Consider the following 27,302-nt stretch of genomic DNA (forward strand, 5'->3'; position numbering starts at 1 on the left):
GGTCAAAGACCAGAGCACTTTTTGCAATTCGGCACTGCGTCGCTTTAACTGACAATTGCGCGGTCGTGCGACGTGGCTCCCAAACAAAATTGGCATCCTTTTTTCCCCACAAATAGAGCTTTCTTTGATCACCTCTGCGGTTTTTAGTTTTTGCGCTATAAACAAAAATATAGCGACAATTTTTTAAAAAAAATATATTTTTTACTTTTTGCTATAAATATCCCCCAAAAATATATAAAAAAACGTTTTTTTCCCTCAGTTTAGGCCGATGCGTATTCTTCTACATATTTTTCGTAAAAAAAAAAATGTTTACACACACAGCTCCCAGTCCTCGCTCTGTAACGAGCGATCGCGTGTGCCCGGGATCTAAGGGCCCCATTATTAAAGGGGGCTCCCGGATTCCGATAAGCCCCCGCTAGCAGACTCCAACAACCAACGGCCAGGGTTGTCGGGAAGAGGCCCTGTCCTCATCAACATGGGGACAGAGTGCTTTGGGGTGGGGGGCCGCAGGGCGCGCCTCTGCCCCAAAGCACCCACCCCCATGTTGAGGGCATGCGGCCTGGTACGGTTCAGGAGGGGGGGTGCTCGCTCGTCCCCACCCCCTTTCCTGACCGGCTGTGCTGCATGCTCGGATCAGGTCTGGTATGGATTTTGGGGGGACCCCCACGCCATTTTTTTCGGCCAGTTTTTTATTTGAAATTTGGCGTGGAGTTCCCCCTCATGATAACAGCGGAAAGACTTCCCTCCTCTCTACAAGGTCATCAAATCTGCAGCTAAAACGCAGTGGATCCGTTGAACAGCTGATTGAGAACTTGGCAAAGAGAACGTAGCTCAAAAACGCAAAGCACAAGTGTGAATCCGGCCTGAAACAATAGTTGGGCAGGTCCCCATCCCCAATGTTTCTCCTGGGATAAGTGGCACCAACAGTCAAGAGCGGTACCTGTGTGGTCAGATCAGCATTGTATGTCCAATAATCCACAAATATTGGATTTAGCCCAACCCTATCTGCTGGCCCAACGTGATGTCATTTAGGGGTATTTTAGCAGGTGAATATGAGCACTTTCACAACTGAAAGTGCTCTGTTATCACTTAGCACTGGCATTTGTTCTGACATCAGTTTGAGATGTTTCAGTGATCATTATGAATTCATTGACAGGTGCACTTGATCTCCTTCTGACTTGCATTTACCTGTGCTTAAATCAGATTTTGCATTCCAATAGATTTTTGCATAGGTATGGAAAATCTGCTTCACACCAGCCGCTGCTTTGGTAGAGCCTAAAGAGGAATGGGTGTGGTTTGCAGATGACAGGACAGGTATTAAATAGGAAGGGGTGTGGCATTGACAGGATGGGGTGTGCACGAGTTTAGGCAGGCCTAGGGCAGCACAAAACCTAAATACACCACTGGGAGGAGCGCAAGGTCTCTAACATCCACCATCTCTGTGATGTCGTCATGGAGGAGTGGAAGAGGACTCCAGGGCAACCTGTAAAGCTCTGGTAAACTCCATGCCCAAGATGGTTAAGGCAGTGCTAGAAAATAAAGATGGCCACACAAAATATTGACACTTTGGGCCCAATTTGGACATTTTCACTTAGGGGTGTACTCACTTTTGTTGCCAGCCGTTTAGACATTAATGTACACTCACTACTTTACATTGTTGCAAAGTGTAATTTCTTCAGTGTTATCACATGAAAAGATATAATAAAATACTATTTATTGGCGTATAACACTCACTTTTTTACCCTCAAAATAGAGGGTAAACTGTGCCTGCGTGTTATATGCAGGCGGAACTGTGGATAGTTTTTTTCTTGAAACTTCCCTCTTAAAGTTAGGGTGCGTGTTATACGCCGATAAATATGGTATTTACAAAAATGTGAGGGGTGTACTCACTTTTGTGAGCTACTGTGTGTGTATATATATATATAATGTATGTATATACAATTTTTTTACTGTTAGCTTACTTCTGATTTTCAATCGAAAGAAAGTTAACTGTCTTCAAAACAGAAGCTATTTTCAGACCAAGAGTAGGCTCAGGCTGCTGTATGGAAATAAATATTGTCACAGACAGCAGGCCAGACCATGCCGCTCTCAGATCTGTGTGAAATAAACTTCTACTTTTCTATGTAACTTCTCATTTCCACTTCTGAATTAATAAGAATTAGAAGAATCAAGTATGTTGTCTTTCCAACTACTTTGGCAGGCAGTAAGCTAGGGAAAATGTGTGTGATCTTGCTTGATCTAGACATGATGACGATATTGCCCTGACCACATGTCTAGCATCTGCTCGAGGTGCCGGTAGTTATGGCATGTGTAGGCTTCTGGTGTGCTCCTGACATTGATTAGGACTTGGCAGGAATAAGAACAGATTTGATTTAAGAAGGCAGCTTTGGAAATGTGTCAAGGAAGATAGTTGCACAATGCAATTTCTTTATCAATTTTTTTTCCCCCCCAAAGTGGAGAAACCAGAAATATTACATAAGATATTATTCTGAAATAAAAGAAAACTCCAACCAAAACTGATGTTTAAAGTGGTTGTAAAGGCTAAAGGTTTTTTTTTTTACTTGCATTCTATGCATTAAGGTAAAAAAATCTTCCGCGCAAAGCTCTTCTCCCCAAGTCCTTCCTTACACTTACCTAAGCCTGATTTCGATCCAGTGCAGTACCCAAGAGCAGCTGCTCTTGCCCTCCTCACAAGGCAGATTGATAGCCATTGGCTCCTGCTGCTGTCAATCAAATCCTGTGACAAGGGAGCGGAGAGCTGGGCCAAGCCACACTGTTTGTGTCAATAGACACAGACAGCACAGCTCGGGATTGAGCCTGCAGGTGTGTGGCTTCCTATGGTGCACCAAGAAAAGGAGGAGTTAGGAGCGCTGGTGGGGAACCCGAGAAGAGGAGGATTGGGCTGCCCTGTGCAAAACCGTTGTACAGAGCAGATCAGTATAACATGTTTGTTATTTAAATAAAAAACAAGAATGGTTTACAATCACTTTAAGATACGTTGATAGTGCTGTCCAAGATATAGGGATTGCTAGAAGCAGGAATGTGTACATTTGTGCAGAAGAAACATTATGGATAAAGTTGGCCTTTAAATAGCTTGAATTGAACAAGGAAAAGTTTTAAAATACAAGTGCCTCTTTTTGTCCTTTGTTTTTTTTTAGGTATGGAAAAGAACACTATAGTTGTAGGATAATATATACTGGGAGCATGTCTCCAATAACCACTAACCTAAGGGAGCACTTCACCACTGACCACCAATGTAAGAGAGCACTTCACCACTGACCACCAATGAAATAGTACTTATCTCCACTGACCATCACTGTAAAGGAGAACTTTACCACCGACAACAAATAAAATGGAGCATTTCTCCACTGACCACTAGTGTTGGGCAAATGGTTCAGCCCAAGCATCAGTTCGGGACAAACATTGGCTGTTCATTCCGTTCGCGGAACACCCGAATTTTCAAGGTGTTTGGTGGGTGTTCGCCTCGCCGAATGCCCTGCAATGCACTGCACGCTGACCAGTGCATTCTGCACCTTAATTTGGCAAAGCTTTGTCCTTAACAACCGATCAGCTTTTAATGGGCTTCCCCACTGACGGCTGAACTAAAAAAAAAAAAACATTTGGCGGTAAAAAAAAAAAACTGCCAACTAAAAAAAAGACGGCTTGAGGTCTCCTCCAAAATCTATACTGAACCCTTATCCAAGCATGCAGCCTGGCAGGTAAGGAAAAGGGGGAAGTGAGTGCCCCCCCTCCTGAACCAAACTAGGCCATATGCGCTTAACATGGGGGGATGGGTGTTGATGGGGACAAGGGCCTCATCCCCACAACCCTGGCCGATGGTTGTGGGGGTATGTGGGCAGGGGGCTTTTCGGAACCTGGAAGCCCCCTTTAACAAGGGGGCCCCCAGATCCCGGCACCCCATGTGAATAAGTATGGGTTAGTCACGAAAAAAGTATCAAAAAGCAATAAAAACACAGTTTTTGACAATTACTTTATTTAAAAAAAAAAAAACAGTGTCCTCTGATATGAATTCATCATCAATCACGCTGCCGCAGCCACCGCCGGACCCGAAAAGAAAAAACGCTCCATGAAGGCTCAGTTTGACAGTTCCTATAAAGGTAAGGGTGGGGCCTCCTGGCAAAATCACCTAGTGGCACCGACCCAATATGAACCGGTCCATGACATCACAAGGTGGTCGCTAGGTGGTCCTGCCTTTACCTATATAAGAACTGTCAGATGGCAGAGGAGGCAGTAAGCAGTCGGCCTTCATAGACGGCATGAGCGTTTTTGGGGGGGGGGGGGGGTTTGGGTGCAGCGGGCAGCATGATTGATGATGGATTTACATCGTGGGACACTGTTTTTTATATTTTTATTTTTTAATAAAGGAATTGTCAAAGACTGTTTTTGTGTTTTTAGTACTATTTGACACTTTTTTGGTGAATAGATAGAGGCACCCCCCATGTTGAGGGCATGTGGCCTGGTATGGTTCAGGAGGGAGGACACTCACTTGTCCCCCCCCATTTCCTGACCTACCAGGCTGCTTGCTCAGATAAGGGTCTGGTATGGATTTTGGGGGGCCCCACTACGTTTTTTATTTTATTCTTTGCGTTCTTTTGTTTATTTATTTTTTAATAGCCAGGTGACGGCAATTGCAACCACAAATTAATTTAAACGTGATTTGACTATTTATTTTTTCTTTAGAGATGTAATTTTTGCAGCATGTTCTATGCATTAATATAGTGGGACACTCGCGCCTTGGTGTTGGTGGCAATAATATGGGGCCACTGCTGTCCAATATTGTCCCCACAATGGGGCAAGCGGATATTGAAATAGGGTGTGGACGGCGCCAGCTCCTCCTAAATGTTAATATTTTCTATGGCTATACTCGTATAAAAAACCTGTTAATATCAATTACCTTGGATGATTGATGTGACATCAATAGTACATTACATGCATTCGCTAAGTAAACCAAACACAAATGTGAATTGAATTAATGATACATCAATATATAAAGTGACAATAGTTTAAAGCGCATATAGAGTTAATTTGTTCAAAACAGAGTATTTTCTGGGTGCAAAAAGTGATGTAGTGCTCTGTGTCCCCTTTGTGTCAATGCATCCACCTCCCGGGGGTAGAGTAACGATGCACACTCACCAGAAGAGGTGGACTCCTCTGCCTTATAGCAAAAAGAGTCTACTCCGCCTGTAGGTCACTGGTGTCTCTTCTATAGTGGATGTTCTCCAATGCTATCTCCGGGGCTGTCCAGAGAAGTCTCAAGTAGAGGGTACTGCTGATAGAGTCCACAGACAAATGCTCAGCTACACTAAGAGCTGCACACTTGTTCGGCTCATCTTCCGGACACTACAACTTTCACTGTCAGTGATTTTTTTCTTGGCTCTTAATGTTATTTAGTTTATTTGTTACTGAAAATAGTCTGGATTTAAATAATTATAGTGCAACATAGAAGTTATAGAGCAGGAGGTGTTTAAATATGACCTCCCCTGGATATTAAATATTTTTGATGTATCATAATAATTATTATTTTTTATTATTATATTTACAGCTTTTTCACCACTCCTATGTATTGCAAGCTAAAAATATTTTTTGGTAAGGGTTACCAGAGACCTGAAAATAATTTCCAGTGTTTTTAAAGACTAAAAGGGTAGAGAAAGTCAGAGTTATGCCGCGTACACACGACTGTTTTTTCGGGTTGTAAAAAATTAAGTTTTTAAGGGTCTAGAAAAACGATTTTTTTTTCAACCCGATCATTAAAACGGCCTTGCCAACACACGACGGCACTATAAAGGGGAAGTTCCATGCGGATGGCACCACCCTTTGGGCTGCTTTTGCTAATTTAGTGTTAGTAAAAGACGATTCACGTTTTTCAGTCTGTTACAGCGTGATGAATGTGCTTACTCCATTACGAACGCTAGTTTTACCAGAACGAGCGCTCCCATCTCATAATTTGCTTCTGAGCATGCGCATTTTTTTCATGTCGTTAAAGCCCACGCACGACCATTTTTTACGATGTAAAAAACTACAACGTTTAAAAACGGCGTGAAAAATTAGAGCATTTTCGAAATTTTTAATGGGCATTTTTTACATCGTGAAAAATGCTCTGGAGCCCACACACGATTGTTTTTAATGACATTAAAAAAAAACATAATTTTTTACAACCCAAAAAACGGTCGTGTGTACGCGGCATTACAGTTTATATGTCATAATGAGTGACTTAATTTACAGTGAATGTTTTCAACATGCTACATAAATCAAGAGTAGGGGGTAGATTTACTAAAACTGGAGCACTTCTAATGCCGCGTACACACGGTCGTTTTTCGGCATGAAAAAAAATGACATTTTTAAAAACGTCATTTAAAAACGTCATTTACAATTTCGAACATGCTGCATTTTTTAATGTCGATTCTTAAAATGTTGTTTTTCGGGTTGTAGAGTGCGTCACCGCGCTTTGCTAGATCATTTTTTAAAAACGATGGTGTGTGGGCAACGTCGTTTTTAATGATGAAGTTGGAAAAACTTAGTTTTTTTTCATGATGAAAACGACCGTGTGTACGCGGCATCACATCAGCTCGTTCAATTAAGCTTTGACAACAAAACATGGAAGCTGATTGGTTTCTATGCACAGCTGCACCAGAGTTTGCACTCTCCAGTTTTAGTAAATAACCCCCAAGGTGTCGACATAAAACTTAAATCGGGAGTAGGTGTCAATATGCTAAATAAAATAGGAGTATTTTTTAACATAAAACATAAATCAGGAGTAGGAGTCATTATTAATTTGGTTATATGATAGTAGACAAATACGGTATGTGCATGCTGACAAATATATGCATATTGACATACAGTATGTATCAGTAATAAAATAAGTTATATATCTTAGTTCCTGCAGAAACATCACAATGTTGTCTCTGCCATGACAAGAACCCTGCAGTCTAATTATGAAGGCACTAATTGGCTCAGAGGGAATAAATACATGTTTCTTTTTTTTTGCAGAGTTGGAAAGCATTGACTTTGGAAAAAAGATAAGTGTGCCTAAGGACATCATGTTGGAGGAACTGTCTATGCTAAGCAACCGAGGGGCAAGGCTTTTTAAGATGCGACAAAGGAGATCTGACAAGTACACTTATGAAAACTTTCCATATGAAATGAGGCCACAGACACAGACAAATATAAGTGTAAGTATGGCCCTTAAGGTTAAATAATTCACAAAAATACATTTTATTGAATAGTTGTACTTCTATGAAAAGCAGTGTCAAGCCCCGTACACACGATTAGTCCATCCGATGAGAACGGTCTGAAGGAAGCTGACTGATGGTCAGTCTTGCCTACACACCATCGGTTAAATAAACGATCATGTCAGAACGCGGTGACGTAAAACACAACGACGTACTGAAAAAAATGAAGTTCAATGCTACCAAGCATGCGTCGACTTGATTCTGAGCATGCCTTGATTTTTAACCGATGGTCGTGCCTACTAATGATCGGTTTTGACCTATCGGTTAGGAATCCATCGGTTAAATTTAAAGCAAGTTGGCTTTTTTTTAACCGATGGTTAAATAACCTATGGGGCCCACACACGATCGGTTTTGACCGATGAAAACGGTCCATCAGACCGTTGTCCTCTGGTTAACCTATCGTATGTACGAGGCCTCAGTCTTTGTATGACAATGATCACTTTCTAACCTTTGACTTATTACTACAGCTAGTACAGTGAGGCTGACATTATGTAGCTTCAATGCCAATACTATCATTACTTTCACGTGGTCCAAGTTTTGAAAAGTGTACCTTGCTAGATATTAAGATTGCAGCTGATTTTTCCACAGGTTGGCAAATGTGTGCTAGTGTTTTGTGGGCCTGAATAAACTGTGTAACTTTTTGCCCCAAAGAAAAGAGGAACGGTGAAATTCCTTCACTGAAGCCTCGTACACACAATCAGTTTTCCCGACGGAGAGCTTTTGGCCGGGAATCCCGGCCGTGTGTATGCTCCTCGCAGTTTTTCCGACGAGAAAACTGCCCAAAATCTGCTGGACAAAAAAAGAGAACCCGGCTGATTTTGGCAGTTTTCCCGTCGGGAAAACCGGCCGTGTGTAGGGGAAAGACTGAACCGAGCAGATTCTCAGCTTTCCCCTCGGGATTTCCGACAGGAACTTTTCCTATTGGAAATCCCATACGTGTGTATGAGGCTTGAGGGTTGTCAGCAAGATCAGAAGTCAGAGTAAACCTCCTGAGGGTTATACATGGGTGATTTCCTTTCCCTTTGAGGTGATATACTCTTATTCCTGTCAAATTACAAAGACAAGAAATCTCTCCATAAGGAATACTGAGAGTAATAAAGACGCAATAGTTTCAAGCCATTCCCAACCTCTACCTCAGGGGTCTACAAACTTTTTAGAAACAGTTTACCGTCCTTCGAATTTTAGGGGGGTTGTATCGTGGCCAGTGGGAGAAAAGAATGTCCTGGTGTCACTGGAAGTAAACAGTAACTTCTCTATGGTATTAGGGGAAGGAATAGTGTCCCATCATTGGGATCAGTGAGAGGAATAGTGCCCCATCATTGGAGTCAGTGGGAGGAATAGTGCCCCATCATTGATGTCAGTGAGTGGAATAGTGCCCCATCATTGATGTCAGTGAGAGGATCAGTGCCCCATCATTGATGTCAGTAAGAGGAATAGTGCCCCATCATTGATGTCAGTAAAAGGAATAGTGTTCCATTGTCACTGTCAATGGCAAAAACATTGTCCCACTGTTGCTGACACTGAGGGGAATGGTGCCCCAAGGGCCAGATAAAAGCAAGAAAAGGGTCACATGCGGTCCCCGGGCCGCAGTCTGGAGACCACTGCTCTACCTGAAACTTGGCAGAAGAAAGAATGCTTTGAGATATTTTCCAGCATATAGCTGTTAAAAAATATGCAAACACTAATACTTATACACGTGTTGAAAACAGTATTAAAAAAAACGTAAAACACATTTTTAAAATAAATATGAAAACAAAAGTAATTTCCTCTCCCACTTTTGGAATTAGGCCCCTTGCACACAGGGACGTCTAGCTGCAGTGCGTCCCTCACTGTGTTTTAGTGTGCCCAGGAGGGACAGATACATCCAGCCTGCAGTATGTCAAAGTCTATTGCAGGCTGTGGCTGGACAGAGCTGAATGCTGCACTTATCCCTCCCAGGCACAATAAAATGCTAGGAGGAGCACACTGCAACCAGACAACCATGTGTGCAAGGGGTCTTAAAGTGGTTGTAAACTCTCCCAGACAACTTAATCTTATCATATAGCGGATAACACAGGCAGCTGATCACTGCCTGTGAAAGTGTACTCACAGCTGTATTTCCACCTAAAATCGTCTTTTTCGTGTTAATGATTTTAAGGGAAACCCCTACGCCGAAAAAACGCCCACCCCAAAGCACTTTGTCCCCATGTTGATGAGGACAAGGGCCACTTCCTGACAACCCTGGATGTTGGTTGTCGGGGTCTGTGGGTGGGCGATTATAATTTATTAGGCAGCTCGGCGTGGGGGTTCCCCCAAAATTCATACCAGACCCTTATCTGAGCACGTAGCCTGGCCGGCCAGGAAGGGGGGTGAACCGTACCTGGCCGCATGCCCTCAACATGGGGGATGGGTGCTTTGGGGCTGCCCTGCGGCCCCCCACCCCAAAGCACCTTGTACCCATGTTGATGAGGACAAGGGCCTCTTCCCAACAACCCTGGACCCTCTTCCGACTTTGGGGTCTTCTTTCAACTTTGGGGGTCTTCTTCTGACTTTGGAGGTCTCTTCCGACTCCCTCCGCTCTCCGGCCTCTTCTCCCGCTCTCTGGTGTCCTTCTGCCAGGCTCCTCTTCTATCTTCTTCCACTAGCTCTTTTACTAGCATTGGCCTTACCCGGTCTTCTCCGTTGTCTTCTTCCCTCTTCTCTTCTTCCACCCGGTGACCACGCCCCATGCCTATATAAATCGTTGCGCACCACGCACACGGCATTACAGTGGGAGAGAGCGTCTTGTCAACATCGGAAGAAGAAAAGAGGGAAGAAAATGACTGAGAAGACCAGGCCAACGCTAGTAAAAGAGCTGGAAGAAGATAGCAGAGAAACCCGGCAGAAGGACACGGAGAGTGGGAGAAGAGGCCTATTTTTCCCACAAATAGAGCTTTCTTTTGGTGGTATTTGATCACCTCTGCAGTTTTTATTTTATGCGCTATAAATAAAAGAAGAGCGATAATTTTGAAAAAAACACAATGTTTTTTACGTTTTGCTATAATAAATATCCCCAATTTAAAAAAAAAAAAAAAAATTCTCGGTCAGTTTAGGCCAATATATATTCTTCTACATAATTTTGGTATAAAAAATCGCAATAGGCATATACTGATTAATTTGCGCAAAAGTTATAGCTTCTTCAAAATAGGGGATAGATTTATGGCATTTTTTTTTTTTACTAGTAATGGTGGCGATCTGTAATTTTTATTGGTCCTGTGACATTGCGGCGGACAGACCGGACAATTTTAACACATTTTTGGGACCACTGACATTTATACAGCGTTCAGAGCTATACAAATGCACTGATTACTGTATAAATGTCACTGGTAGGGAAGGGGTTAACACTAGGGGGTGATCAAGGGGTTAAATCTGTTCACTCACTGTGTGTTCTAACTGTGGGACTGACTTAAGGAGGAGACCGATCGTTGTTCCTATATACTAGGAACACAACATCTGTCTCCTCTCCCCTAAAAGGACATGGATTTGTGTGTTTAAACACACAAATCCCCATTTTCGCTCTGCCAGGAGCAATTTCGCGTGCCTGGCGGACATCGTGGCCGCAGGGCACGTTCATCGGCTCCTTAGGGAAGCGGTGGGCACATGCGCGTGCCCCCTATACTCCTTAAAGCGCCCGCTGTACAGCTACAGCAATTTGTGCAGGAGTGCAGCGGGCAGTTGGCAAGTGGTTAAAATTGCTAAAATGCAGTAATACATTTAATTATTGCAGGGTTTGGTTCCTGCTTAGCAGTACTGTAAAATCACTGTATATCACTTCTTTACTTTCTCACTGCAAATCAATAGGAATGGTCTAGCCTAACTGAAAACAGTACTTTTATATTGCTAATCAAACTTATCTGAATGACAATTAACCATTTTTTTTTAAATCTTATGCCCAGACCAAATTTAGCAACATTAGTGTGAGTCAGTATGACTCTGATCAATTTGTCAGTTTAAAAGCAGGGTTTGGGAACCAGAATTGTGCACAGATGCGTATTTATAGTTCTCTGCTGCAACCAGAGCCAGATAATCATCACTGGAGCCTGGAGGCACAAAGGGTTTGGTTCACTCCTGTAGGATCACAAGATCTTTCCTTGTTTTTCTTGTCCTGATTTGGCATAGAGTATTGTGGTAATGTGTAAATGAATAGTCCTGCTGTTAAATAAAAACAATGCACTGCTACCTCTTTGGCTATGGTGTCTACAGGCAAGTGTCTGTTGATGATGTGATAAGATGAGGCACTAAGACTTTTAGGAATGTAAAATTCAACTTCACTAGCATAGGAGAACAGCATACATGTGTGAGAACAGCATTACAGGAGTGAGCAGAGAGAAAAAAGCATACTTCCTGTGCAGACTATAAAAGAATATACAAATACGCAGATACTAGTATATTACTACAGTGCCACCTATAGTTTGGAGTGCATAATACACGCTGTTGCACTTCCAACAGTACCTACCATGCCTTATGGTTGCAGCCCTGTCTGCAACATTGCTGTTCTCAAGGCAAGGGACATTGTAAGTGAGGACGTAAGCTCAACACGCATTACAATCTGACTGTACTATCTCTAATATATCTACCAACAGCTAAGCAGAGCAAGGGCCCAACTGATTGTACAGAGATTGGTTGGATAATTTAGGTAGGTCATCATATTACTAATTTTGGTAGATCTAAAACTGGTTGGACATGACTATACAGTCAGATTATAACATGTGTGATGAACCTTAGAAGGGTTTATTGCAGTCACAAAGTGGTTAAAGCGGGGGTTCACCCAAAAAACAAATTTTTAACATTGGATTGAGGCTAATTGTGGGAAGCACAATCGGGTGTTTTTTTTTTAAATCAATGCAGTACATACCGTTTTAGAGATAGATAGATGTTCTCCGCGGCTTCCAGGTATGATCTGCGGGACTGGGCGTTCCTATTTGATTGACAGGCTTCCGACCGTCGCATAAAGCGCGTCACGAGTTCCCGAAAGTAGCCGAACGTCGGTGCGCAGGCGCCGTATAGAGCCGCACCGACGTTCGGCTTCTTTCGGCAACTCGTGACGCGCTGTATGCGACCGTCGGAAGCCTGTCAATCAAATAGGAACGCCCAGTCCCGAAGATCATACCCGGAAGCCGCGGAGAACATCTATCTCTAAAACAGTATGTACTGCATTGATTTAAAAAAAAACACCCGATTGTGCTTCCCGTAATTAGCCTCAATCTAATGTTAAAACATTTTTTTCGGGTGAACTCCCGCTTTAAATAGGGAATGTTCCCTGAACTACTAGAAGGAGCATTTACAAATTGGTATGTGAAAAACAAGAACTGAAATATGAACCAGCAAAGACCGTTGTCCAAAACATTAAAGTTTCCCTTTAAATCCTTTTTCTGCATCTCGTAATTACAGAAGTGAGGGGGCCAAGACATTCATCTGTTGAAAGTACATATACTGGGCACACCAAGAAATTGTTTTTCTTGTGCCTAACCTTAAAACTCATATTATTAATCAGCAGATTCCCATGAACAAGCAGAGATTAAGTAAAGTATCTTGACACCGGCACCCTGCTTAGTACAGTTACCTTAGAAGCCATCACAAACAGTCACCATGGTAACCTGGGAAAATGCTATGACAATTTTTTTTTGAAAATCTGAAATACCACCTTAACAAAATGAGTCTCCTAGGAAACTAAGGAAATTATCAGCTTAACAAGAAGTGTACTAAAGGGCGAAAAATAAAATATTTCAAACAGCATTTTACAGTACTGCTAGATGGTTGACTAAAAGTTTTTTTCTACTTTTATTTTTCCATGGGGGCACCACTTTCCATGGGGGGCACCTGTGCGGGCATGCTTCTGAGTCCCGCACAGACAGCAGACAGCCCCCGGGCTCCCATGTCACTGGATTTGATAAGCAGCAGCAGGAGCTAATGGCTCCTGATGCTATAAATCTATCCAATGAGGACAAAGACAGCAGCTGGAGCCACTGGGCTTGTGCTCGTAGCTGGAATGGATGGGTTCAGGTAAGAAAAGGCGAGGGCTCTGGGGGCAGCTGCAGCACAGGAGGTTTTTCACCTTAAAGCGGAGGTTCCGCGGGTTTTGCTTTTTTATTTTCAATCTCCAATGCATGGTAATATAGCTAGCAGGCTACTACTCACCTGCTAGCCGCTCGTACGTCCGTCCGCTCCGTTTTCACAAAAAAGAATACCTTATAAAAAATAGTCCTGGCCTTTTCCATCTTGCTTGTGGGCATTTTGAATCCCACAAGCAAACACTTCCTGGATTCCTAGTCACATGACGTGCTTTGCGAGTCATGTGACCCGCTTCCCGCGTCACGTGACACTCGAGCTAGCGCGAGAATACACGCCTAGCTATTTCGGATGGTCTCCTGTGAGTGTTGAAACGTCACTCCCAGGAGACCTTGCGCACAGCTTCCAATTACGCCTTGTCGGGGAAAAGGAGCAACACGCCCACTCCCCGCAGGGAAGAAGACCCGGAAGTGAGGCTGAAGACAAGTAAGGGTTCAGATAGGGGAAAAAAAGACAACGCTAGAGGCATGTATTAAGGCTGCAGACATGATTGTTATAAAGTTAAGTTTGAGGGTGAACCTCCACTTTAATGCATAGAATACATTAAGGTGAAAAACCATGGGACTTTACAAATGCCAGTGTTGGTCAGCTTTTATTGGGGCCCTTCTGTAGGTGGTGCACATGTAGCTGTCCCTTCAAGACTGTACACAAGGAATGGCTGATGGGTTGCTAAATAAGGGTCAGTCTCAGTTGGCATGTAACTGTGGACAGCAAGGGGTTAAGCTCGGTACTTCCACTCACCAATTGTTGTATGCAATGAATAAGGTCCAGTACGCTTGGTGATCAGTTGTCTCATAAGTCTCAATCCTCACGATCAGGTCTTTACAAGGCTTAAACTCTGAACTCCAGTCCCAGCTCAGCTAACAATCTCTCTACAGCACAGTCCTCAAGCTCCCATGGACACTGCAAAAGAACCCAATGTCTGTACAGGCTTTGTCCTCTCTACTGCAGGGCACAGACCCCAGCAACAGATCTGCAGTGTCTCTTTCCCCATGCTGGTCTGCCATGGTCTCTGGTAATTTGCCCAGTAAAACACTGTGGGCCATATTCTCGTACTTTCTGCGGCAGCATCGCGTAAGCTATTTACACTACGCCACCGCAACTTACTGGAGCAAGTGCCGTATTCCTCAAGCACTTGCTCCGTAGTTTGCGGAGGCGTAGTGTAAAAGGCCCGGCGTATCCCCGCGTATTTCAAAGGGGGCGGCTTATATTTAAATTAAGCGCGCCCCCGTTTCGATCGAACTGCGCATGCGCCGGGCTAAAAATAGTCCAGTGCGCATGCTCCAGTTCTCGGCGGAAAACGTCAATGCCGCCGACGTGTGCGTCATTGACGTAAAGTCGTATTCAAGAACGACTTAGGAAAACTACGTACCCGACGGGAAAAGACGTTGCGGACCCGACGCCATACTTAACATGGCATACGTGGGACTGGCGTAAGGTTACCCCTCATATGTAGCAGGGGTAACCTTACGCTTACGCAAACGACGTAAGCGACGGTCACACGACGCGATTTCGTTCGTGAATCGGCGTATCAGGCTCATTTGCATAAACAAATGAGACCTGAACGTAAACGCCACCTAGCGGCCGGCGGTGAATTACATTTAAGATCCGACAGTGTAAGTGACTTACACATGTCGGATCTTCAGCGTATCTATGCGAAAATGATTCTAGGAATCACTCGCATAGATACGCGGGTCAAAAAAGAGAGATACGACGGAGTTTCCTGAGATACTCTGTCGTAACTCTACTGAGAATATGGCCCTGTATCTCTGCTACTCTTAACGCAGGGAATCCTGAGTATGGTAGCTCTGCAGCTATTGACTTGTAATCTACAGTGTCTTTTTAAGACTACATGCCCCATGATCCTCAGTGTCCGCAGAGTACTCTCACTGCTTCTGATTGGTTCAGGTCCAGACCACTGCAGCGGGGGTGGGGGGGGAATCACACAGAGCACCTCAAAATTTCATACAGCAGGTAAGCTCAGCACAGTGAGGATGAGAAGATGGAAGTGAAGAGAGAGAGGTACATGTAGCCGACAGCACACACTGCTACAGTACTCTATCCCAAAAAAAATGTTTTGACTATGATTACACTATAAGAATAATAAAGTAAAATTTGAGATTTTCCTAGCTTGTGACGGAAAATATTGATTATATGAAGACAGGAGGCGAGTATCCTATGCATTATCTTTCCTTTAATAATGCTCACAGCAGAAAGTGTATCTAAAACATTCAGTGTAAAAAACTTAAAACAACCACCACCCCCAGCAGTCCATATAGTCACTAACCACGCCCCAACGGGGGACTCCATAAAGAGGGGCTGCTTGTGGTGGATCCTCCTCTTTCTTGATGCGACGCTTACAGGATAGAACGGCATCGGAGGAGAAACAAACTGTAGCCTTGAAGTCTAGACCGGCCGGTCGACGACGGGCGTCTTCTGTGGAGAAGAGACGATTTTTCACCCTGACCCAACAGAGGTCCGGGAACGAACGATCCCAACGGGGAAACTAAACCTGGATGTGTTTCATCCATCGGACGGGGTTCCGTCATCCTTCAAACTGGATAATCCGTCTGTCGAACGCAGTTTGTCGGTCAATAGCCTGTGAAGGAGAGAAAACAACCGTAATAGGGAGGGCAGGGAGGGAAGATACTCGCCTCCTGTCTTCATATAATCAATATTTTCCGTCACAAGCTGGGAAAATCTCAAATTATATATCAGACAGGAGGCTCATATCCTATGCAAGTTCAAAGCTAATGTAGCAATCACAAACTTAACACAATAGAAGACATAAGATATTCATTAAGAGAGAACTGATCTGGAGATGTGATCTGGAGGTCTGAAGTAAAATTGGCGGAACGTGGTCTCTGAGGACCAGTCCGCTGCTCTCAATAAATCGTAAAGAGAGCCTCCTGAGACGAGCACCTTTGTGGCCATGGCACCCCTGGTGGAGTGGGCCCCAAAAAGTGTGACGTCGATCCCCGCCATGTCCATGGCGGTCCTAACCCAACGCGCCAGAGAGGCGGGGGAGACTGGAAAATGGGGTTTTACATAAGACAGAAGAAGCTGGGAAGAGCCCGCGGAACGCAGAGCGGAGGTCTGGGATTCGTACGTCTGGAGACAGCGTACGACACAAAGGAGCGGATGGTCCGGAAAAGATGGGTAAAAGACCGAGGTGATGCCAGTCTTTGTCCTGCGTACAATGGAGAATTCAACTCCCTGTGGGGAGAACTGCCGTCTGGAAATGTCCAGGGCTCTGACATCTGACACTCTCTTGACAGAGAGGAGACAGAGAAGGACCGTCAGTTTTATGGATAAAAGTTTAAGTGAAAGGTTAGTGTTGTCCCCCCAACTGGCGAACATATCCAGCACCTTGGAAACATCCCAGGTCGCTTGGTATCTAGGCCTGGGGGGACGTTGGAATTTTGCACCTCTCAAGAGACGGCATACTAAAGGGTGTCTGCCAATGGGTAAAGAATCAACAGGTTGGTGATATGCTGAAATGGCTGAACGGTAGATATTAATGGAACTATACGAGCTACCGGAATCGAAGGAATCGGCTAGATAGTTGACCACTAGGGGCACAGGGGCTTGCACGGGATCAACTTGCCGTTGATCACACCAACGAACCCAACGTCTCCAGGCTGATCGATATGCCGATCTAGTCCCGGGGGCCCAGGCCAGGGCGAGGAGGTTTCGAGCTGACTCTGAAAGAATTCTATCAGGGGAAGGGATCCCGATACTAACCACGCGAGAAGAGGGAGATTGCCCTCTAGAACTAGGGGATGGGGTTCCCCGTTCGGGTTGGTGAGGAGATGAGAGTATTGTGGGAGGTATCTGGGAAAGTCCACAGACATTGCTAATAGTAGAGGGAACCAAGGTTGGGTCGGCCACCATGGTGTGATCAATACCACCGTTGCTCCCAGGTTGGTTATCCGAAGGAGAAGTCTGGATAGTATCTGGAAGGGGGGAAATGCGTAGTGCGTCCCCACCGGCCAAGGTTGGCGAAGAGCGTCTACTGCGTAAGCCTCCGGATCTGGCCTCCAGCTGAAGAAGCGGGGTAACTGGCGATTGAGCCGAGAGGCGAATAGATCGAAGGATAGCGGACCCCAAAGCCTCTGCAAAAGGAGAAAGAGTGATCGATCTAGTTTCCAATCGCTGGAATCTCGAAGATATCGAGAGTTCCAGTCGGCCACGGAGTTGAGGATTCCCGGATGTACTCTGCTATAGGAGTGATGTTGTGGGACAGACAAAAATGCCAGAAGTCCTTGGCGATATAAGCCAAAGTTTTGGATCTGGTGCCCCCCAGGCGGTTGACATACTGCACCGCCGCCACATTGTCCATGCGAAAGAGAATACAGCATGCTGGAGAATGAGGCATGAAGCTCCTGACAGCGAAGAGGGCTGCCAGTAGTTCCAGTGCATTGATATGCAGGGAGGATTCTGTTTGGGACCAAGTCCCCCCCGTGGAGGCTACGCCGCACCGTGCGCCCCAGCCCAGTCGACTGGCGTCCGACTCTATGACAACGTCTGGGCTGGGATTGAATATAGTTCTGCCGTTCCACTCGACGGCATGGTGTAGCCACCATTTCAGTTCCTCTGTGGTCTCTTGACATAGGGGGATCTCGTCTGAATATCCGAGGCCTTGCCTCAGATGCATAATCTTGAGCCTCTGAAGGGCCCTGTAATGCAGAGGGGCCGGGAATATGGCTTGGATAGAGGCAGCCAGCAAGCCTACCAGTCGGGCCAGAGTGCGTAGTGAGAGATATCTCTTGCGAAGTGCAGAGCGAATCTCCTTGCGAATGAGAGTAAGTTTGGGTTTGGGGAGGCTGAGGGTAGATTGGACGGTGTCCACTGTGAAACCTAAGAATTCCATCTGACGGGATGGGGTTAAGACCGACTTTTCGCAGTTGATTATGAATCCCAGATTTTGTATAAGGGACATAGCCCATGACATGTGTAACAGGGCTTGGGGTTTTGAGTATGCCATGATGAGAATGTCGTCCAGATAAATAATCAGACGCACTCCTCTGCTCCTTAGAGCTGCCACTACGGGTTTCATGATCTTGGTGAAACACCATGGGGCGGATGATAGGCCGAAGGGGAGGCAAGTAAATTGCCACATCTTGCCTTTCCACGGGAAACGCAGCAGATGCTGAGAGTCCGGGTGTATGGGTACCGTCAGGTAAGCGTCCTTGAGATCTACTTTCACAAGCCAGTCTCTGGGTTGGAGAAGGTCTCGTAGGAAGTGAATACCTTCCATTTTGAAGTGGCGATACTGGACGTGTTGATTTAGGCCCCTGAGGTTGATAACCGGGCGGTAGCCCCCCCCCCTTTTTTGCGAACCAGGAAAAGGTTGCTGATGAAACCTGGGGAAGAAGGGTCTACTTCCACGATGGCCTGTTTGGTAAGCAGGTCTTTCACCTCCCTGTCTATGAGAAGGCAACTTCGTTTTGCAAATCGAATGGGAGGGGGAATTATATTGAGTAGAGGAGGAAAAAGTATGTCTATCGTGAACCCCTCTACGGAATTTAAGATCCACGCGTCTGCCGTAATCGCAGACCAGGCGTGGGTAAAATGTCTCAGACGACCCCCCACCGGGATGAGATCGAGTGTGGTGCAAGGCATACTCACCGGTATAGGGTCTGGATCGAGGATAGCCGCGTCCCCCGCGTCCGCGCCAGGGTCTGCCTCTGGGGGGAAAGAACGGTGCTGGCTGAGCCACCGGGGCGGAGTAGTTTGGAGCCTGGTACTGATACTGGGTAGAGTTCCTACCCTGTGGCCTGTAAAAATTAGCGCGGCCGGCAGAACGGCCTCTACTTCTGCCGGCCCTGTTGAAAACCTTATTGGTTCCGGTACGTCTCAGCGAATTCTGAGCTTTGTCAAGGCTGGAAAACAGGCCAACAAATTTGTTGATGTCCTAAATGACCGAATCCCCAAATAGCATGCCCTCGGCCGATGGGCCGGGTTCAGTCTCAGCCAGATGTGAGAGTTGGGGATCCAGGCGCATGAGAATGGACCTGCGCCGTTCTACGGAACATGCCGTGTTGGCAGTGCCCGCTAAGCATAGGGCTCTTTGTGCCCAACCTCTCAGTTGTGGTAAGTCAACTGCTTGTCCCGAAGTTGCTGCCTGTTCGGACAAATTTAAGATTTTGGTCAGTGGACCGATAAGATCTAAAACTCGGTCTTGTATTGACCGGAAGGACCTCTCAATGCCCTTTTTCTGAAATTTACCTGTTTTTATTAGGTACTTAGTGAGGACCGGGTCTACCTCCGGGGTAGCCACCACTTTCTTGGGCAATGAGGGTCTAGGGCATTCGGCTCTCAGCTTGTTGCGGGCCGTTCTGTCCAGCGACTTCCTGGCCCAAAGCTCTACATACTGTGCCACATGTGGCAGGGGTGTCCACTCTCCGGAACGCGGGTGAGTAATCGCGTCCGGGTGGAAAAATGGTTCCCCTAGAGCGTCCAATAGGACATCGTCCTGCGTGGCAGGATTGGCGACTGTGTCGGTCGTCATGGCCCCAGCATCCTGATTGATGGATTCAGAATCAGATAGGTCTGATCCCTCAGAAAGGTCCGCCGATTCCTCAGCAGAGGAATCTTCGTACGAATCCGGCTTGGTTCTTCTAGGAATTCTATACCCCTTATGGTGAGTCTCCCTGGGGTCCAGGGGTCGAGTAGATTCAGGTAAGTGCTGGGGATGGTAGCCCGTGTTAGGGGCTACCTGTTGCACATTATTTTCTTCCCCTGCCGGGGAGTCAATTACCACCAGGGTGTGTTTTCTTTTATGCGGTACCTTTCCCTTTTTTAAAGGTGGTTCGCCGCTCTGCGGCGGTGGTGGGTGTACCACAGTGGGTTGTAAAGCCCAAGCGGGTGAGGTAGTGGAGGCCAGGGCCGCTTGAATGGACATTTGTATAATGTCCTGCAACTGTGTGGCACTCAACGTATGTGAAGCAGCAGCAGGAGAGGCATCTCCATTGAGGGGGTTAGTCTCAGACATGTCTCCTATGATCTATTCTGCAGGTATATTAAATGTACAGGCAGATCTTAAATAGTAGTACAGGCAGGCACTGAGCAGGGTTATGTTAAAAGGAGCTGAAAGCTATCTAATATTTGGACCTGTAGTGTATGTCACAGGTCGGTATTTATAAGAAAGTGCCAGCTAGCCAGGTATTCAATAGTCTATAGAAATCGTTTGCTATAGAAATCGTTTGTATAAAACTATAAACTATAAGCACTTATCGGTCCCAGGTTCCAACTAATCCTCCCCTCCGTCGGCGCCGAATGGCGACGGAGGGGAAGGGAACCTGGACTCCCCCAGCGGCCCGGGAACGAAGTCTCGCGAGACTACGGCCGCTGGGCGCCGATTGGACGAGCGAACTGAGAAGAAGCTCCGCCCCCCCGAACGCGCGCTCAACTCGGCAGTGAGTGAGGGAGACGTGCTCTCTCTCAGTATGGCGGTGACAAGCACCGGCGCGCGCTGGAAAAGACAGCGGAGAGGCTGAAGAAATGTGAAAAGGGAGAGGGTCTCGAGCGCTAGAGAAAATTGCGCGATAGGAGCGGAGAGACAAGGAAAAATCCTGTCAGAAACAGGAAAGTTGGCAAAAAGGATGGCAAATCCACAATATGCTATTAAGTCAATATAAATAAAAATAGCATATCAATAAAAGTGAAACAATAGTGAGAATAAGCCAGGGAAGAGGACAGGAGTGAAAAACTCTGTATATCCCTAAGCAACACCAATATATATATATTTACTGATGACAATATCTAATGGAGTACTTATCTGATCCTGTGAGCAGAAAGAAAGAGGAGGATCCACCACAAGCAGCCCCTCTTTATGGAGTCCCCCGTTGGGGTGTGGTTAGTGACTATATGGACTGCTGGGGGTGGTGGTTGTTTTAAGTTTTTTACACTGAATGTTTTAGATACACTTTCTGCTGTGAGCATTATTAAAGGAAAGATAATGCATAGGATATGAGCCTCCTGTCTGATATATAATCTGCTATCAACCTTTGAATTTTATATATTTTATTTTATTACAGTGTATAATGATCTAAAGACAGATCTAAATACAGCCATCCACATATGATTACAATGTGGGGTCTATTTATAAAAAAAAATGCATAGCCATTCATCCAGTGAGTTTTCTGAGCAAAATTTATTCTATAATGGGTAATATTAAAATACCACTGTATGATCAATAGATGGAGCTGAGAAGCATAGGACATACACGTGTCTTTGTAACAAGAGATACAATGTAACAATTCTAGAGAACGCTGGAGGAAATTAGGAAATGTATGCAACTGATGAAACCAATGGGAAACTATAATTTATTGACAGAACAAATAGAAAATAATCTTAGCCATCGCACACCATACAAGCGCAGCGTGTAATAAGTGATAACACTCTCAGCCTAACTCCATCCAGTCCACGCCCCCGACATGTTGCGCCCCACCCATGAGGTTTAAGCGGAGTTCCAAAACAAGCAGAGCACGAAGTAGATTTGTAAAGCACACTGCTGTGTTTCATAAATGTGCATTTTTAAAATGTTATGTAAAGCATCAGTATAGGTGTAGTAAGACCATAGGGCCAGATTCACAGAAGAGATACGACGGCGTATCTCCTGATACGCCGTCGTATCTCTGTGTTCCGGCCGTCCTAACTATGCGACTGATTCATAGAATCAGTTACGCATAGATAGCCATAAGATCCGACAGGTGTAATTGACTTACACTGTCACAGAGCCAGAGTTCGCGGCCCCCGGAAGAAGAGAGGTGAAGATGGACGCTCGCTGCCATGGAGGAAGACGGTGACGGCTTTTCCTGCATGTAAGTGTCACATAATGGGCTGCTATGCGATGCATAGTAGCCCATTATGCTTTACCTTTGCAGAGAGACAGAGGAAGTAACACCCATCAGGGTTTACTTTCTCTTTAACCACTTCAAAACAGGGCTTTAAAACCCACCTCCATACCGGGCCTATTCTGGCACTTCTCTCCTACATGCACAAATCATCATTATTTTGCTAGAAAATTACTCAGAACCCCCAAACATTATATATGTTTTTTTAGCAGACACCCTAGGGAATAAATAGGCGGTCATTGCAACTTTTTATCTTGCACGGTATTTGTGCAATAATTTTTTAAACGCCTTTTTTTTGTAAAAAAAATGGTTTCATTAAAATTAAAAAATATTGTAAAATATGAAAGATGATGTTATGCCGAGTAAATAGATACCTAACATGTCATGCTTTAAAATTTTGCACACTCATGGAATGGCGCCAAACTTTCTTACTTAAAAATCTCCATAGCCAACGCTTTAAAATGTTTACAGGTTCCCAGTTTAAAGTTACAGAGGAGGTCTAGTGCTAGAATTGTTGCACACGCTCTAACGCATGCGGCGACACCTCACATGTGTGGTTTGAACAACGTTTACATACGTAGGCCGGACTTATGTGTGCGTTCGCTTCTGAGCACGAGCTCCCGGGGACAGGGGCGTTTTTATTTTTTTATTATTATTATTTATTTTTTATTTTACGTATTTATTTATTTTTTATACTTTTTTTAACTTTTTTTTTTCCGATCACTTTTATTCCTATTACAAGGAATGTAAACATCCCTTGTAATAGGAATAGTGTGTGACAGGTCCTCTTTAAGGAGAGATGCGGGGTCAATAAGACCCCACAAATCTTCTCCAGGCTGGAAAAAATTAGACTGTGAAAAAAATTCACAGATCTCATTCTTACTAGCCGCAATTGCGATTTGTTTACTTACGGGTACCGGGGTGTGACGTCATCACATCGCGCCCGGGCCTCCGACGGTCATAGAGATGACTGGTGACCATCTGGTCACCAGTCATCTCTATGCTTCACATCCGGCGGACAGCGATCATCTCTCCGGGCCCCCGATGGCACGGAAGAGCCCGGAGAAGCACCGGATGGCGGCGGGAGGGCGGGGATGTCCCCTCCCGCCGCCTATAAGAACCATCAAGCGGCGGAACTGCCGCTATGATCGTTCTTACAGTGCGCAGGATCGCCGCCGGAAGAAAATGATATCTGAATGATGCCTCTAGGTGCAGGCATCATTCTGATATCACCGCACAAAGTAAACGGCGTATCTTTACTGCGTCGGGCAACATAATTTGTCTGAAAATAAATAAATTGCATCACACAGAACACTGTAAAATGATCACAATGGCATTTTATTACAATAATCGATAGTAATAAAATGTCATATTGACTAAGACAGTTTTTATTACAGGCTGGTAATTTAAATGACATCATAATGTTTCTGTGAGCTACAGGCTCGGCACACGGCATCCTCTTCAGGTGTCATGTTGTGCGTTCTACTCGTGTTCATAGGACAACTCCCCTCCAGGGATGTCTTCTGTGTTAACAAATGAAGATGCCTTTTATGTCACTGCTAGGTGACAGAACGCTAACAGCTACTCGGTACTGTATGTTCAGGCTTCTATTACATCACACACTTCCTGCTCTTCCATGGTGTATTAGTCATCACTTCAATGAAAAGCACATGAAATGACATCACTTTTTTTGCTGTTTGACAAATCACGTGAAAAACATACAAGGAACAACCTTTGTACAGTGGTATCTACAAGACAATTGCAGCAACAGGGAAGTACACATCATTCTACACAGTCATCCTTTACAGGACAGAATCTGACACCCTTGTAAAAGCAATTCATTGGCAGGAGTATACTGTCATTTCAATCATGTTTACTAAGTCTCCCTAAGAGACCTATAGGATTAAATTGTTCTGCATAGTACAGTAGATGTGCGTTAAGACCTTCATGCGCACTGGACCCTCCTGGATGCATTTCCTCCTAGCAGCGTTGTTTTTGCAGAAAAAATATTTGATGTTTGTAAACGCATCTAACACGTACAATGCGTTTAGGCACATCAAGCACTTGGACACTCCAAATAAATTAACGTTCAAGTGCTAATTGCACCTAGTGTTAACGCACGTTCAGACGCGTTTTTTCTGCCAAAACTCCGCTGCTCCTAGACATGCTGGTAGTGTTTTTTTTTTTCTGCCTCTAAACCCCCCCTGTCTCTAAACTCCTCTAAATGCCTATGTGTGCAACGAAATTTATAAAATCTGACCATTGTAAACACCCCTGTCAGCGTTAATTGGTCATCTCAACCCACCAACTGCCACTTTAGCTTGATAGCTTGGTCTGATAAAATAAACATAATAGACTTACCAGCAGGATCAAAAGATATTAAAGACTGGTGTGTTAATGCTAGTGACAAACAGCGTCATATACCGTATGCCTATTTTTTTTCACTTTAACCACTTCCCGCCCGGCCTATAACAGAATGACGACCAGGAAAGGGTTCTGTTATACTGTCTGGGAGTCATATGATGTCCAGCAAGATAACATACCGACGCGCGCCCGTGGGGGCGGGCAAAGAGGCGAGGGCAGCGTGTCAGTCTGACACAACGCATCTCCGATCGTGGTAAGAAGCCTCTGACAGAGGCTTCTTACCACGTGATCAGCGGTAACCAATCACAGCTGATCATCACGTGAACCAGGAAGTGCCAGTAAACGGCATTCCTTGGTTTGCGCTGACAGGGAGAGCCAATCGGCGGCTCTCCCTGTCAGGGGGGGGGGGGGGGGGGGGAGAGGTCTGTAAGCACAGGCACAGAGGTGCACAGGCACAGAGGTGCACTCTACTACAATAGCGTATACATAGCTAATTTACTAACAAATGTGGTTTTCTAAGTAGTACGCACCCTAAGGTTCAACTGTGGACCAGCTAAGTGGTAGTATGCCAAAAATAAAGCCCCCACTTCAAAACTTAGGTCAGCCATAGGATCTCAAATCAGACCCTGTTCAGAACTCAAATTAGCCTCCTTCAGACCTCAGATCAGCCCCCCTTTATACCTCAGATGAACCCCCGTTAGAACTCAGATCAGCCCACTTCAGACTTTAAGTCGACCCATAGGCAGTTGCAGTCTATTTTCTCCACTATAGATGGCACTCGTCTGCAGCAGCAATGTAGATGGGAAGGAAGTTGAGAGGAACATAGTTCCTCTTTGGTTTCCTCAGTCACAGGGAAACAGCTATCCATCTGGATACTGGCACCCATGTGTCTTTGGAGGCCATCTTGGGTCAGGCAGAGTCTATTTAAGAAAACTGGCTCCCGGGTTTGGTGAGCATATTTGCAAGTGCCAGCATAGGGACAGAATACTTCTCTGTCAGGGAGAGTGCTTTGCATCAGGGAAAGTTTCCAGTGGAATAGGGAAAGTACAGGGATACGCCATCCTTCCTGGATCCTCCCTATTTGGGTACTGACTGGCCAGTCCATATTCCGCTCCTCAAGACAAATGCTGTCTGCACCTCTGAGTCTTCAATCTACTGTTCTATTGTTGTACAACTTGCGAGTGCCCTCAGCTCCTGCCGGGTCTGCTGTGTATTGCTTGACTACTGTTACAATATATTCCTGTTACTGCACTTGGACTCCTTGTGTTTTCTGCCCACCACATCATGCTGCACCTACCCCCAAACCCCCTTCAAATCTCAGATCAGCCCCCCTTAAGCCCACAGGCCCATACCACTTCCAGGCTCCACCACACCTTCAGACCTTAGACCAGCGTGGTGCCACAGAGCCCACTGAGGGAATCTGTACCCAGACTTTCCTTGCAGCTCTGTGTCACGAAGCCGGAAGTGGGGAATAGATTTCCCCACTCTACTGTCATGGCAGGATGCTAATCGGAGGTCTACTACTGGCATTGGGTGCTGGAGCAGAATCTCCAGTACCTGGCACCTGTAGAAGGGATTAAACCTAGTGCAGACCAGCACATGCCTCATGAACTGCTGGGCATGTTTAAAAATTGGTACTGTACCAGGTAAATTGGTACTTTTGGAGGGCTTGTGTGCTGATTCTTCTGAATGCATTTTTAATAATAATACCCAAACTTACTGTTGCTTTTACTGGATAGCCTGGTCTGAAGTGTAGGTAAATATCAATATAGTCAAAAAGAATTTATAAAAATAAATATTCTGAAAACTATCTATACAAGTGTTAACCATATACAATTAGTTGTCTGGATTACCTGCTGTCGCTAAGTTGTATACAAATGTATTCTACTTCAAAGAGAATACAAGTAGAAAAGGCTCAGAAATTATGCAAACATGAAGTATTTTCCGTTACCTACCTATGTGTGAGTGAAAGAATGCTAAGAATTTGGGGTACCTGTGTGTATTGTGATTGTTAGATGTTTAAACATAAAAAAAGGTACAGGGAAAAATGATGTTCAGTCATTAGGCCCCTTTCACAAATGTGGAACGTATGTCCGCTTTTTCATCCATCCATTTACGGATGAAAAAGGGACATACATGTATCCCTATGGGATTGCGGGTGTCAGCAGATGAACATCCGCTAACACCCGATCTCATCAGTGTCCGCAATGCTCCGATTCTGCAGACGGAGGAAAACCCTGTTTTTCCATCCGTCTGTGGATTGGATCGGGTGAATACAGACAGATGGTCCGTGTTCATCCGATCCCCTCATAGGGGAGAGCGGAGAAAAGACAGGGCGGTCCCTGCACAGTGTGCGGAGACCATCCTGTCATCCGCCGGCTCAGCGGGGATCAATGGAGCGATCCCCGCTGAGCAAGCGGAGGTTCACGGGGTGATTCATCACGGATCCGTCCCGTGTGAAAGGGCCCTTAGTGTTTTATTTTCTAATAGGCATCAAATATAATGACAGCTTAATTCTGGTTGCTATGGGTAACATATTTGATTGCTTTTATGTTTTTAATAACTGATAAACCCCATTTATTGTTCACATCATAAATATAAGAGATCACAAATGGCCCTAAAAACTGAACCACAGGAAATGTGCTAATTTGTATTTCACAGAAATAGTTGCAACACATCTCAGTTGAGCAATTTGACTTATTAAATGACCACCCATAGACTGTAATCTCCCACTTGCAAT

General features: G+C 45.1%; 1 protein-coding gene across 1 annotated transcript in view; it reads left to right on the top strand.

Annotated features, from left to right (window-relative positions):
- The window catches only part of MYOZ2 (myozenin 2), a 142,169-nt gene that overhangs the window by 79,944 nt on the left and 34,923 nt on the right, over positions 1-27,302 (top strand). The window contains exon 4 of the mRNA XM_040347172.1: positions 7,009-7,190. Coding sequence (XP_040203106.1) covers positions 7,009-7,190 — 182 coding nt within the window. The remainder of the gene's footprint in view (positions 1-7,008; positions 7,191-27,302) is intronic.

The sequence above is a fragment of the Rana temporaria genome, chromosome 1, assembly GCF_905171775.1.
Source record: "Rana temporaria chromosome 1, aRanTem1.1, whole genome shotgun sequence".
Lineage (NCBI taxonomy): Eukaryota > Metazoa > Chordata > Amphibia > Anura > Ranidae > Rana > Rana temporaria.